This window comes from Trachemys scripta, chromosome 5 (assembly GCF_013100865.1).
Source record: "Trachemys scripta elegans isolate TJP31775 chromosome 5, CAS_Tse_1.0, whole genome shotgun sequence".
Lineage (NCBI taxonomy): Eukaryota > Metazoa > Chordata > Testudines > Emydidae > Trachemys > Trachemys scripta.
This window is the reverse complement of record NC_048302.1, coordinates 30033909-30048809: the sequence shown is the minus strand read 5'-3', so window position 1 is coordinate 30048809 and position 14901 is coordinate 30033909. Positions and strand designations below refer to the sequence as shown.

The 14901-nt window shown below is 40.4% G+C and overlaps 1 protein-coding gene across 14 annotated transcripts in view; it reads left to right on the top strand.

Moving 5' to 3' along the window:
- Positions 1-14901, top strand: part of TBCK (TBC1 domain containing kinase) — a 232523-nt gene that overhangs the window by 139923 nt on the left and 77699 nt on the right. For 11 of the 14 annotated variants that reach the window (XM_034770805.1, XM_034770803.1, XM_034770808.1 and 8 more), the window contains one exon: positions 7151-7326. In XM_034770805.1, coding sequence (XP_034626696.1) covers positions 7151-7326 — 176 coding nt within the window. Of the gene's footprint in view, positions 1-7150; positions 7327-14901 lie in introns of those variants that run through there. The other 3 variants (XM_034770811.1, XM_034770814.1, XM_034770812.1) reach the window with 2 other exon arrangements.

Below are 14901 nucleotides of genomic sequence, written 5' to 3'. Positions count from 1 at the left end.
CTATAAAGGTGTATCTGCATGTGAAAGCCAGGATGAAATGCCAATCAGAAATTACAGCTTAATGGAAAATGAGATGGAAGCTCTGATTGTGTGGCCTACCGGTACTAGAGCTCTTTAATCTTTCTGAAGCTCAGCTTCTAATTTCAGAATATTTATGTAGCTTTAATTCCTAATATTAAAAACATTAAAATTCCTAATGCCTCCTTTGTATTAAGAGCAGTAAATGCATATAGCTTAGTAATTCCCAGTCCTGTTTAAAAGTTAATGGGGTGAGGAGAACAAGTGCTCTAATTTAAAGGATTTAGGGGGTAGTCAAGGAAACACATGGGATGAGAGTAGACTTCTAATGCCAGCTCATATAAATCTTTTTTCTAAATTGTGCTGTCGGTTAAGCAACCTTCCCTGGTGAACAACTTCTTATAGCTGAGCTTTCTAAAATAAGATTCCGCACTGACGTTAGGATACGGGAAAATAAAAGTTCAGGAATTTTACTACAGTGTAACTAGGAGCAGATTTGAAAGCACTTTTAAAGAAAAGGGCAGGAGAAACAGTGACTTGCAAGTGTTTCCCAGCTCAGGCAGTGAGGTCACTACCAAGAACAGTGAGTGGAACGCTGTTGTAAAAGCTCTCTCTCTCTCTAACTACTGTCTTTCATTTTTCTGAGCAACGGTGTTTGATTCATCCCTATATTTTGATTGCAGTTTTCGGTCTGCTACTTTTGACCTTTAAACCCATCTTTTTAAATAACTATAAACCACAACTGTGTGTGTCCGCATGTGAGGCTTTTTTAATGCATACCCTGATATTGCTCACAGACTACGGATCCTTAATTTTACTTTCCATTATTTAGAAAAAAAGTTTTTCAGTGAATTTTTCTCTGTATACAGTATGGAAAACCCTAAATAGGTCATATCAGAAGGATAACAGAAGAGAGTAAGTTATAAATGCCTCCTCCTATTTTTTCTCCTAGGTGTCCTGGTCAATTGGACCCCTTCTTTGTTTACACCTGTCAGCCAATGAGCCTTACTGCCTTTAGAGCTGCCATTTGTAGCCTAGTGGCTTCTTTCAGCTCTCACTTTCTATTGTTTTTTTTTTTTTTAAGTAGGCATTGATTCAGCAAGTACATGATTTAACTTTAAGTATGTAAGAAGTCTCAAGGACCTCCATGGGACTATTTGCAGCTTAATATTAGACAAGTGCTTAAGTACCTGGCTGAATCAGGCTCTTAATTGGGAGCTGTTTTATATTCACGGCTTGGTGGGTTTTTTAAATGAATTTAAAATGGACAGTGGCCACAAATGCTGCTGAGAGGACAAGTAATCTTTTTGGAGGCTTATTCTCAAATGGCCTCTCTCTCTCCCCCCCTCAGTTGGAAACTGGTGCCTAGCTATGACACCACCAAAAGGCCTAAGCAAGGGATGAGGCCAATCACTGGGTACAGTTAAGAATTCTGTCTAAAAGTCCAGCTGTCAGCTTAAGCTAAAAGTGGCTATAGCAGAGCTCTTAATCTTCTTCAAAGACCTCCACTACACCTTCTTTCTCAATCACTGTGGACATCACCACCATCCTGCCTCTCACTCTGGCCCATAATGTGGGCATCATCTTCGACTCAGGTATCCAAGTCCTCATATCCAGGCTATGTCTAAATCTTGAAGAGTCTTTCTGCATCACATAGGGTTTGTCTAAACCGCAAATTAGCGCACGGCAAATCTACAGTACTCCAGCATGTGTGCACTAACTGTCCATGTGGATCTTGCTGCTGCGCCCTGAAAGTTCCCCGGTATGATTTGCATACTGCTGTTTCAAACTTTAGGGCACAGTAGCAGAATCTACTGGACAGTTAGCGTGCAGCATGTAAGTGCACTGCAGATTTACACCACAGCTTGCCTCACACTTATGCTTCGTTTAGACATGCCCTTAAATTATAAGCACTTTGGAGCAGGAACCGTCTTTTTGTTCTATTTGTACAGAGCCGAGCGTGTGGATCTTGGCCCCTGAGTAGGGCTGGTAGGCATTATGGTAATACAAATAAATGATGATAATAAACAGGTGGAGCTCTAGCTAATACCAAGTATCACTGCTGACACAGCAGATTGTGGAAGACGTGAAACTATATTTAGTGTGCAGAAAAGTGTATAAAGATTTTACAAGCTCTCTCAGTGTATGTGAGCAGGGCTATTGCATCCCTAGCTCATAGTGTAGACATAGTCTTACTTATGAAGCACTTGTTTACTATTTACCCGTTGTGGATAATGTAGAATTTTGATGATTATGACTTCTATTATACAAGCATAGGAAATACCCGATTTAAGGTTGCCTGTTCAACCTTAATTCTTACCCTGTGTGCATCCGTCCTGTGCACTGAATTAGGCAGGTATCCTGGGGGGGGGAGGAGGGAATAGTATGTAGTCATATAATTAAAAACTGTCCTAATGCAAAGGTACATGGTGGCTGAATTAAGGTTACAATACTCTTTTACTCTTGAGAATTCTGTTGTACTTAAATTAACAGTATATTATCTAGAAACTCAGGGGTGTCTTTTTGTCATAAATTGTCCTTTATTATTTTCACTGGGGTAAAAAAATTCTGCATGCTGAGTATATCTCATAATAGAGACCACAGATTTCTAAGTTATTGTGTTCTGAAGACTATAACAGACCGACCAGAAAAACCAGTTTGGTAAGTTAGCATGTTCTTTTTAGTCCAGTAGATGCTGTCTATAATTACGAATACCTTTTGATTGCCTGATCATAGCAAAGGTAAGTGTAACTGTACATAGGCTGGCTAAGGTCTGTTTTCGGAGGTATGCTGTACCACACCACTACAACATCCCTTTGTTGTATAGCTTCATTTTGCCTTTACTGTTTCTCCAGCACATTAATGTAATTCTTTTCCTAGTTAGTAGCAAAACTGTAGAGAAGATGATAAAACTATATTTTGAGTGGGAAATTAATAATACGGTAGAACCTCAGAGTTACAGACACCTCTGGAATGGAAGTTGTCCATAACTCTGAAATGTTCGTAAATCCGCAAAAAGCACAGTTTGGACTCCAGCAGCTGACACTCCAGGCCAGGCTCCAGCTTTGCTCCCTCCTCAGCGCTGGCAGCTTCCTTGCAGGCAGCTTCTTTCGGACTGAGTTTGTACCTTGTCCCCTTCCCGGCCGGGGGGAGGGGATAAAAACAGTGCGTCCCCCTCTTGACCAGAGGAGGGGTAAAAACGTGCATCCCTTCTCCCGGCCGGTGGGGTGGGTGTGTGAAAGCAGCACAGACCCCAGCGTTGCTCCTGCTCTGCCGACTCCAGCTGCCTTGGGCTGGCAGCCCCAATGTCATCACCTAGCTGTAAGTAGCTGCCCCATACGTAGGGACATGCAGCCCAGATGTGCCTACTTTTAAGATGCAATACAGGCACAGTACAGTACAGTATTTGCTTTTTCTTTCTTTCTTTGGTCCCCACTGCTCCCTAATTGGTTACTTCCGGTTTCACATGGTGTCCTGTTGTAACTCTGGTGTTCGTATCTTTGAGGTTCTGCTGAATCAATATAAGCTAGCACATGTTTACAGCACACAAGGGTTAGTGCTAGCAGTAATTACTTGAGTTAATTAATACCAGACCTGATCACTCATTTTTCATTGCACTGTTGTTGTTTTGGGGGGAGTGGGGGGGTTTGCTGGAAAATGTTGATTCATCAGAACTGAAACTGTTTGCAAAACAGTTAATTGGTTTTGACAAATCTGACTTGAAATTTTTGGGGGTAATAAGCTTAATTTTTCTGAATTTAATTTTTCTGAGTTTTTATTTTGAAGTTTATTAAATTTAGACTTAAAGCTTAAAAAAAGGAAGAAGATCAAAACCAAAATGAAATGTTTAGAAATTGTTTTGATTGACTCAGAGCAAATTTTTTTTCAGATTTTTGATTTGCAAAAATTGTCAAGATTTTGACTTTTCATCCCAATTTGAGACGGGAAAATGTTTTGATATCTTGAAAATGTTCATGGGACAGGAAAACAGTCTTCTCCTCAGCTCTATTTAATACTCTGATTAAAGTGCCTCAGTGTCTCCTGATTGCTAACACGCCTGTTCTCTTATGTATATGTTTCCTCATTGATAAGTACAAATTGCAAAGCAAATGATAAGCTAGGTACTGAATCAGTATCAACATACCCATACATATATACAAGAGATTAGATGGCAAAGATAATTCCATGGACTATGGTTCTGTTTTTCGCTAAGCATAAAATTCAGCCCCCGATACTCTTAGAATAATCCTGCTCTTAAACAGCACTTTATATATTTAACTCTTAAAATCAATGCAGTAACGTTCACCAGTAATGTAGGAACCATTTTTAGATTTTTAATTTTTCTATTTTGTATTTTACATTTGGGCTGTATTTACTGTTTGATGTGCATATAATGTCTAGTAATGTTAATGAGAGTAATATCTGCATTGGGGAGAAGTGGCCCCAGCACCTTTGTTGTGTATGGAAGAATTGCAAAGCACACATTTGGATTTTCTAAACAAAATAGCTACCTTTTAATTAACACAGAATAAGTATTCCACCAGTAATAGTCACCAAAACAGTAGTCTAAACAGCTTCCAGAAGATGCTCACTCTAGCAGTTCCCAGCTATCCTGCACAGATTTGTCTCCAGACAAGCTGGAATAATTCACTGGAAACAGCTGAACACTCAGAAGTTATAAAATTTCGCCTATATTTGACCTCAAACACAGTAGGAGCACAACAGTTGCATAGGGACAAATTCAGCCCTGGTGTAAGCAAGAAAAGCTCCATTGGAGTCACATACAGCAGGGCTACATTTTGGCACAGTGGAGCTGAATTTAGCCTTTGTGCATACGTGACTGACTTCATTAACTCTTTACTGCTAGGTTAAAATATTATGCAAATCAGATACCTGTAAATGCTATTACTAGGCAATGAGACAAGCGGACAAAGTGGTGATAGGTACATGCTACTTCTGTAGACTACAGTAAAACACAACGCAGTGGTGCATTGAAGCCTCTGAACCACATGTCCTGTGCTGGATTTTCTAAATGTAGAAAAAATTAATGTTTGCTTTGGTATGGGTGCTTTGAAAAGTTAAAGCTGGTAACATTTGAAGCTGAAGTATTGAGACTTCCCCATAGAGATCCATTAGCTGCTGACGCAAAATTGCTGTGAGGTTACTGGTGAAAATGATCTAACTCACTTTGGCTCAGTCCTGTTTAGAGATAACATGGGTGGTGTAATGCATTCTACTATTTTAAGTCCTTGGGTATTTTACCATCTCTCATGAGATCAGCTGGGATTTTCAACAGTCTCTAGTTTTAAACACCAGGGTGTTTGTAACTGGACATTCTCAATGAGTTTGCATGACTGGAATTTAATTCCCTGCATCACTCTTACAGAGCTTGAGTTTGCTGGCCTTTTGAGCATGCTGCAAAGTATATCTGTTTGTCATGGCTTTTTTTTTTTTTATGGAATGCATTGGATTGGGTAGAAGTGATTCTTCTACAATGCAATTCTTGCATCTGAAGAAGTGAGGTTCTGACCCACGAAAGCTTATGCTCCCAGTACTTCTGTTAGTCTCAAAGGTGCCACAGGACCCTCTGTTGCTTTCTACAATGAGGAGCTGTTTTAAAGTTAACTTCTTAAAAATTCAGCCATTTCACAATTATAAATAAGCACTATGGTTGGAAAAGCTCTACCACACTTTGTGGCCCACCTTTCTGCATTTTGTGACCATCTCACTGAAATTTCCTGTACATAAACTCTACTGTAATTTAGTGGTTTTGTATTCATCAGCAATTATCAATATATACTGTTCACAAAATATATTTGTGAATAAGATGCACTGATTCACTTTGCTGGTGTTCATTATGCATTATTTTGTTCTTTTTTGTGAGGCTTAATTACATGTGTTTTTTCACAATAACAAAAAGCAAAAGCACCACAGATTCTAGTGCTTCTGAATATTTGTGAGCGCATTCACAATGGAAAGGCTGTTGGGCAAATAATAGAGTATTTCTGTGGCACCACAATAAATTAGCTGAGTGTTCCCAAATAATTTTTATAACGCTTAGCTCATCCAGAAACAATACCAAGTGACTTAGGTGACCAAAAATATGATTCAATGGAGGAATAATAAATAGTGAAAGGGCACAGGGAGAGATTCTGTGCTGCACTTCATAGTTGCAGGACAGAACTCTCAGATCAGGGGAGGTTAAGGTAGCTCTAAGTCATCTTTGCATCCTCTTGATCCTGGGCTACTCTTGGGACTGGAGTAGCCTCTGGCGTAATTTAGACAGCTCCATGGAACAGTCTAAATTATGGTGGGTTTCCCAGTTGACCTATGGGCCCTACTGCTGCCCAAAATCTCCTCCCCACTCACTTCACATTCATCCCATTCCTGACATGTCCTCTACATGAGGGCTTTCAAGGGGATCCTCGAAGGACAACTTGTGGCTGTCTACATCAGTTCTTGAACTGGGGAAGTCCTCCTCTGGAGAGATCCAAGGCTTTTAGGGCCCTTTTACCTTGCATAAAGTGGCTGGAGTGAAGGAGGATCTTATCGGTAGTGAACACTTCATGAACCAAGAACAGGCTAAAATTTGTTTTCACTAGCTATTCCTCAAACAATTACAAATGACATGTTCATAAAAATCTATTTATGGATAATTTTCAAACAGAAAATAGAGCTAAGTTTTTCAGATAAACTATCCACAATGAATAATTTGAAAAGTTCTAGATGCAGTGCTTATATGGCTTATCTCAAACTTTTCTGTAGTTACAAGAAAGGAATGTTTCTATGCAAAACTTCACTTTTATATTTAGGATGATCATATGAAGCAGAAGTTGCAATGAATGCTGGATAATGCCTAAACAGTTAAGTGAGAAACTAGGTAGATGAGGTTATATCTTTTATTGGAGCAGCTTTCATTAATGAAAGAGACAAGCTTTTGAACTTGTACAGAGATTTTCTTCAGGTCTGTGTAAACTCGAAAGCTCATCTCTTTCACCAACAGAAGTTGGAGCAATAAAAGATATTAACCTCACCTACTCTCTCTCTCTAACAACCAGGGGCCAACAGCTACAATAACACTGCAAATAAATAGTTACATCATTTTAAAGATTTTATTTTTCTCTCTTTAAAGTCTAGGGACTCTATCCAGTTGAATGACCTGAAGGCGGAAGTGTCGCCACGGATTTCAGCAGAAGATCTGATTGACTTGTGTGAGCTGACGGGACCTAGTCACTTCAAAACGCCTACAAAGAAAACCAAATCTAGCAAGCCAAAACTGCTTGTAGTTGACATCCGTAATAGCGAAGAGTATCCTTCATATTGACCGATTCACCACTACTCCTGCCTATTTTAATTGAGCATGATAAATAATGTAAATAGCACTACAGATATGCAGCAGAGAGTCTTAAGATAGGGTTGATAGTGGAAACTTTCTCTGTGGAAAAGAGGGCAAAGAAGTTTCCCTATAAGTTAGTCTCTCTCTTGCTCCTCAGGCTGGGCTGGATCCTCAATCCTAATGAGATCACTTTGTGCCACTGGAGCAGCACACAGTGATGTTAAAGCTGCCAGCAGCACCTGAGGATTCGCCTGACATGATGGAATCTTGGACTGGAGTAAAGCTGACATAGCTGGTTTTACGCCAGTAGCTCTCTGCTCCACTCCTTCTCCTCCACTGGTGCAATGGGTGCCTCAGGAGAAGGGATGAGCTTTTGGGGGCTATAGGGGAAGCGGAAGGGTTGGTATATGATGTGTTCTGCCAATCCCCACCTAGAAAAAAATTCCTAAGGAGAGTATTGTAATTGGCATGACTTAAAGGAGCCCCGTGGCTGCTCTAACTTATGCAGGGAGGCTTGTTCAGCTACCCAGCTGACTCACGATCAGGGAAGGCATAAAGGCAGCCTCCAGCCACCTTTTTCTCAGTGTAGCTGCGGATTGTATCCAATATATTTTTCATTACATCCTTCAAACATGGCTTTTAATTTAACATATACAACTTCGATGATTTTTTCGTTTGGCTTCTTTATTTTTATTTTTTTTTCAGTTATGTGATTCTTTCAGCAAGGAGCATATCTCTGTCAGCAGTCTCCATCTAAAAGTGGGATCGATCACAACACATTGTTAGGTGAGTCTCTTAATGTCCTAGGCAGCATTTTAAAGTATACTTATTTATTTGTAATTACTTATTTATCACTTTATAAAAAGTGCCTTTCATAACAGTAAAGCTGGTGCAGATTATTGCTTTTGAAGGATATGTACCTAATTTTTCTAGGTAACAGGCTGTAATGGCTACTTAAAGGTCAGGTCCCAAGTTCCTGCTTCTGTACACAAGCAAACAGATCACAGTAACGTGGCTTGTCACAAAATGTTAGTGCAAATTTTATTGCGGTTTAGACATCCACAGAATTAATACATATTGCAAGTATATATTCTGTACTATGCAAAATGTACCATGCTATATGCATCTGAGAAAAAAGTTGTGAATTCTAAACTATAGAATACCTATATAAGCTTTCTTTTAAGAAAGTATGGTGATCTAGAAGAGTAGGATTGCTAGAAAGTGTCCCATGTTTATTTTTCTTTAAACAAAGTTTCCATTCAGTAATGGATCAGTATTAACTATTTAGGGTTCATATGTGACTTGGATGATTTTTACACTGAGCTCACATAGGTATCAAATGTCTTAATCTTTTTAAATCTTTGTTACTGGCTTTTTCAGGAGTTTACAGCTTGATAAATCCTTTCTTTTAAGGGGAATGGTAAACTTAGGAAGAAGCAGTGATTAAAGTATTTTCCTCGATGTTTAATATTTGACACTGTTTACTGCAAAACAGAGCATGGTAGAACTGGGAGACTATTCCAAATCGTAACTGGAAAGATGCCAAAACTTGAACGCTCAACATGATCTGCTGTCTAGATAAAATAAAGAGGATCAAAGCATGGAAGTGTAATTTTTTCCTTGTTTATTAATTTCATGCATCAGTTGAGTTTCAAGTTAGTCACAGGCTCGGGTATCTGAATCATTTGACTCATCATTGTCTGGACTTCAGTGACTTTTTTCCCTCACAGAATTAAGGTTAATTTTTAAGCTATATTCATAGTAAGGGTCAAAGTAGGAAAGACTTTTAATTTGGTCCTCTTTCCTATCTATCATGTTATTTAGAAGGCCAGCAGAAACTTGAGCTATTATACAGGAAATAGACTCTTTATCATAAAGAATGTAGCTATTATTCTCATAATAAATCCTCATCAGAATTTCACTAAGTAGTTTTCTTGTTAGCAGGCTCACCATTCCAAGATCCTGGACTGTCTTTCTGGTCAGTCTGAGGCATATTAATGGGTGGTTCAGTGTGGGAAGCTACGGTTATTCATGCTGTACCTATTTTGTGGATAAATAGCAGACATCAGTCTCCAGGGTTGTAAGAAGTGAGGAGTCTCCTTGCTGAAAAGTGAGCTTGTACTGGTAATAAAATAATCCATTGAGTTAGTTGACCTGTTATCTGGGAATGTCCCAATATCTATACATAAGAAGTTGACGACTGTCAGATATTCTGAACATGTAGGTGAAATCCTAAGAAGAATGCATCACCTATGTTATTGTATATCCACTCAGGGATGGGAGGTACTCAGCCTTCTAACATTTTCATCTCAATGCAAAAAAGTCTGTATAGTATCACTGTATTTCCTATTACATATATTACCTATCTTCAGAAAAATACTATACCGCTTTGTGAGTTTTATAAGAGAATATCTCAATATGCACAATTATAAGAGAATCATTTTGTAATTTATTTTCATATTTCACTCATATGATGCCCTTTCATACACAACTTTATTGTTTTACAAGAAAGAGAGAGCAGAATATCTTTTAATGTGATTTGGTGGGAAACAGAGGACTTTCAACAGGTTTCTTGTTCATGATATTTTTAAACGGTGTCCAGCATAACTTCTCTATAAGGCTGTCCTTGGATACTAAGGAATTGCTGTATTGTAATGAAGTACATATTGCGAGCATAAGATCTAGTGACCCCTTTCTTCCAAGATTATTTTACCAAGAGAAAACTTTGTAATGAAAAGGTAATGTACTCCCGAGCATTTCCTATTGCAGTAGAAAGCCAGCAGTTCTGTCGTAGCCTCATTTCATTAAACATGTTAGCAGAAATACTGGCAGTGTTCCATTCCTTTTATGAAGGTCCTAGCTAAGTACTTTATGGTCTTTCAGTCTTTCACAAAATCTCTGCCTTTGTAATCAGCTAAGGACTGGAATGGTTAAGATGGTCACTTAAGATTAGAAAGAATACAAACCACAAGAAAAAACAGTCTGCATAGTTAGATACCAATGCCATTACTCTAAGTAAATGTATTTTATTCTATTTAAAGGTTAGGTCAGTTGTTGCATTGAGCAGCTTAGCATACTCAATATGGGCAAAGTCATGTTCTATCTAAAAGAACTGTCCTATTTTTAAACTTTTATCTTACTTAGTACTATTTACAATGGAGCTGTGAATAAGAACTGTTTGTACAGTTTGTGGTAGGGGCGAGATTCTTCCTTCCAATTAGACATGAATAAACGACAGTAATTAGTGGTATTGGGTTCTCGCTCTTATTAATCTTTCAAAAGTTTTTTTGGTTATGCTTTCCCATCATGCAACAGCGATAGTCATCAAACTGGAACTGTTCACACTAATCACATTTAAGAAAGGCATGCTAGTATTAATCTTAAAAGATTAACTCTTAGCTCCTTCCAATGCGACTTCTTGTAATTTAAGCCTGCAGTCTACTAGCCCTCTACGAGTACTGCCATAAATAGTGACTAATCTCCATACTTGGAACTGGTATGCTTTTGAAGCAAATTCTACTTTTACTTCCCTGCTCCCCCAAACCTACTCCTGTACCTTAGGGAAAAAAAGATGTCTGTCATGCTCACATGCACAGTCATTTCTGATCATTTTATTCAAACTAGTGGAAGAGTGGCCCAGTGTTGTGTTTTTTCTCTTAATTGGTACCCAAAAGATTTCACACAGGTTTTCATGTTCATTAATTGTTCATAAAATCTTATTAGACTATCGTACCTTGGGAGCAGGACATTTAGGTCTGGATGTATAAAAGGAGTTTGTTGTTGTGACTTTGGAGCAGGAGGACTGGATTATAGGTGTCCTACATCCTGGGTGAGAGCTCTAACCAGAGCTATAAAGTCATTGCTGGGTTTCGCTCTCTGGACCAAATAACTCTTGGATTATTTATCCAAAGTGGAAGAGCTTTAAGAGAAGAGATTGAGAGAGAGACATCAGAACACAGCATGATGTTGGCCTTCATGATGGAAGATGATGCTGATGACAGTATTATGGCTTATGAGTACTGTACAGTTGTGGCTAAACAGACCGATGCGCAAGTGGCAGTCCTTTCCACATGAAGTGCATAGCTTGATGCCGAGGCACTGCTGAATCTGCCACTGTTTACAACTTGGCCTCTGTGCCTCAAGATCCATACGACAGTTTACCTCGTATAGGGTAACCCCGTCATTGACTACTGTTTGCCAGTGTGGTCTGTCAGTTGCTGATGACTCACAGCTGTTAGTCTCAATGTTGCACTGTTTCAAGTTATGCTTCAGTGTGTCTTTTGCAGCATTTCTTTTGGCCACCTCCTATGTGATTGCCCACTCTCCGTTTGCCATATAACAACTGCTTTGACTTTCTGGTGTCGTCCATCCTCAGCACATGACCAGCCCAGCATAACTGTGTTGTGATAAGCCTGGCTTCAATCCCTGTGGAGTAACTACATTCTAGAACTTCATTATTGGTAACTTTATCCTGCCATTTGATGCAGAGTCTGGAATGCAGATGTTGTAAATGGAACTTATCGAGAAACTTAATATGATCCCTGTAGCGGGTCCAGGTCTCACACCCATACAATAAGTTGGACAGCACAACTGATTTATAGACTTGGTTTGAAGTTTAATACCATGTTGTCACCAAACTCTTCCTGATAGTCAGCCAAATGATGACCTGGTTTTGTTGATATGATTGGTTAGTTCCTTGTCTATACTAACATAAATCTACAATATACTACCATGATAGTAAAAGTCTATAACAACATTTAGCAGTGTTTCTGATGGTGACTTTTGGTTTCATGTGGAGTTTCCCTGGTGCAGGTTGTTACATGGCCTCTGTCTTTTTCAGAATATCAGTCTGTATCTTTCTGCAGATTTTGCAGATCCATTCATATTCAATTGTGTCTTGTCTAGAGCACAGTCATTGACACACAGCAGCTCATGAACAACTGCCCGAAGGCCTTCGTGGAACATCGCAGCCTGTTCCAGAGAATTGGAAACATATCCTGATACCAGTATTCAGGGCTCTTGTAGCATAATCAAGCATTGCTGTATGGAAGATATTAAACAAGAGTGGACCAATTATGCAGCCTGCTTAAAACCTTTAGTGATAGGAAATGGGTCAGACAGAACTCCATCTACACAGACTTTTCCGAGCATTCCATCATGAAATAGCCTCAGAATGTTGGTGAATTTTTCTGGACAACCAAACTTATGTAATAATTGCCAAACCCACATCTATTGACGGTGTCAGATACTTTAGCCAGTTCAATAAAGACAGTGTAAAGGTCAGGTTGCTGTTCTCTGCCTTTCTCCTCCATCTCAGGGGCTACAAATATCTTGTCTTCCATTCCTTCTGTGGGCCTAAAATCACATTGCAACCTTAGTAACACGCATTTAGTGATTTTGCATAGCAGACAATCAAAGAGTGTTCTAGTCAGAATCTTTCCAGTGATGGAGAGTAATGAGATACCGTGATAGTTGCCATTGTCAGACTTTTCACCTTTCTTCTGTATATGGTGACAAAGTAGAGTCTTTGAAGTCTTACAGTAAATCTTAATTGCTCCATATATTGAGAAATAGTCCATGTAGTCACCTCAGCAGGATCTCGCCGCCATATTTGAATATTTCTGTAGGAATGCCATCAGATCTGGGAGCTCTGTAGTTCTTCATGGTACTGATAGCAGGGCTGACTTAGTCAAGGGATGGGGCTGCATCCATGTTGTCATTAAAAGGTGGCTGATCCATTGCTCTTATTGGTTCATCGTCCATGATGTTGGACAGTGTGTTCAAAAGATCACTGAAATGCTTGCGCCACCTCTGGAGGATTTCTACTTTATCAGACATCAGTGTTAGGCCATCTGCTCTCTTCAAAGAGACTGTAATGCTGTATTGGACCATATGCATCGGTCGAAGCGGCATACAAGTCTTTGGGCTCCCGAGGGTCAGCATAGCCCTGGATTTCATCTGCCTTGGCATTCCATCATTGATCTTGCATGTTTCTGAGCTGAGATTGGATATCACGACACAGATTCCTATATGTTAAAACTGTGCCTACAGGGATACAAAAAAATGTGATTATCCATCACATGTTTTTTAGTGAGTAGCTGTTGAATTATTGCGTCATTCTCATCAAACCGATCTCGATGACATTTTGCTCATCAAGGTGACGAGAGCTGCTTGATATGTGGTATTGCATAATGTTGCCCACTCACTGTATGTTAGCACTAGAACATCCCATAGCCCAATAGTTAAGGCATTCATTTACCTGAGGGGTAGAAGATCCTAATTGAAATCCCTTCTCCTCCTCAGATGAAGTGTGGACTTGAACCAGTTTTCTCCCACATCCCAGATGAGTAGCCTAATAACTGGACTAAACGTTTTATGTGGGAGGTTCTTTTTCTCCCCAGCGGTTTTTCACGAACTCACCTGAGAGGACTGATCTGGCAGGCATGCTCAGATTGTACACCTCTACCCTGATATAACGCAGTCCTCGGGAGCCAAAAAATCTTACCGCATTATAGGTGAAAACGCGTTATATCCAGAGGTGAAAGTAAGCCGGTACGCCGTGCTGGACTGGACTAGACTGACTTCCCCAGCGGTGATTTAAAGGGCCCAGGGCTCCAGCCGCTGTGGGGAGCCCCGGGCCTTTTAAATCACTGCCGGAGCTCTGGCAGTGGGGCTCGGGCGGTGCTTTAAAGGGCCTGAGGCTCCCCACAGCGGCCAGAGCCTCTGGCCCTTTAAATCCCTGCCTGAGCCCGGCTGCCGGAGCCCCAGCGCTCTGGCAGCCAGGCTCGGGCGGGGATTTAAAGGGCCCGGAGCTCCCCTTTAAATCTGTTCTACAATGGTTAAATTGTATCTCCTTTCTTTAATTACAACTCCAACACCCTATCCAATGCCCCCATCCCCTGACTGCCCCGCCCCCAGAATATCCGAACCATTCACCCCCACCCTGCTCCCTGTCCCCTGACTGCCCCCTGAGGCCCTCTGCCCCTTATCCAAACCCTCGGCCCGGCACCCTTAACACACCGCTCAGAGCAGCGTGTTGGAGCCAGACACGCTGACCCGCCAGAGCGCACAGCCCCACCCCGCCCCCCAGAGTGCTGCTTTACCACGTTATATCCGAATTTGTGTTATATCGGGTCGTGTTATATTGGGGTAGAGGTGTACCTACCATATCAGGCAGTTTAGATGGCTGAACACCTGTCTTCCCGTGGTTTGTGAATCACTCTGGGGCTTAGGTGGATGATAGGTGTCTGGAGACCCAGAGAGGAAGCAGTTCACATATCCTGCAGAGACAGGAACATACGTGGCTAGGGAACTTGTACTACAAAAACTTAGGTGCCAACTGAGTGTAAGCACCTGCGAGCTTCAGCAGAAGTTTTGTGCATCATAGTGGTGCCAGAACTGGGACTTAGGGCCTTAGCTCCTTTTATGCATCCAGACTTTACCTAACAACTTCTAGGAGTTGTTGGCTTTTACATACTAACCCTTTCATAGGTGTCCCATACGATACACAGAATTTCTTGATTTTAATAAGGCTGTAAATAAGAGAT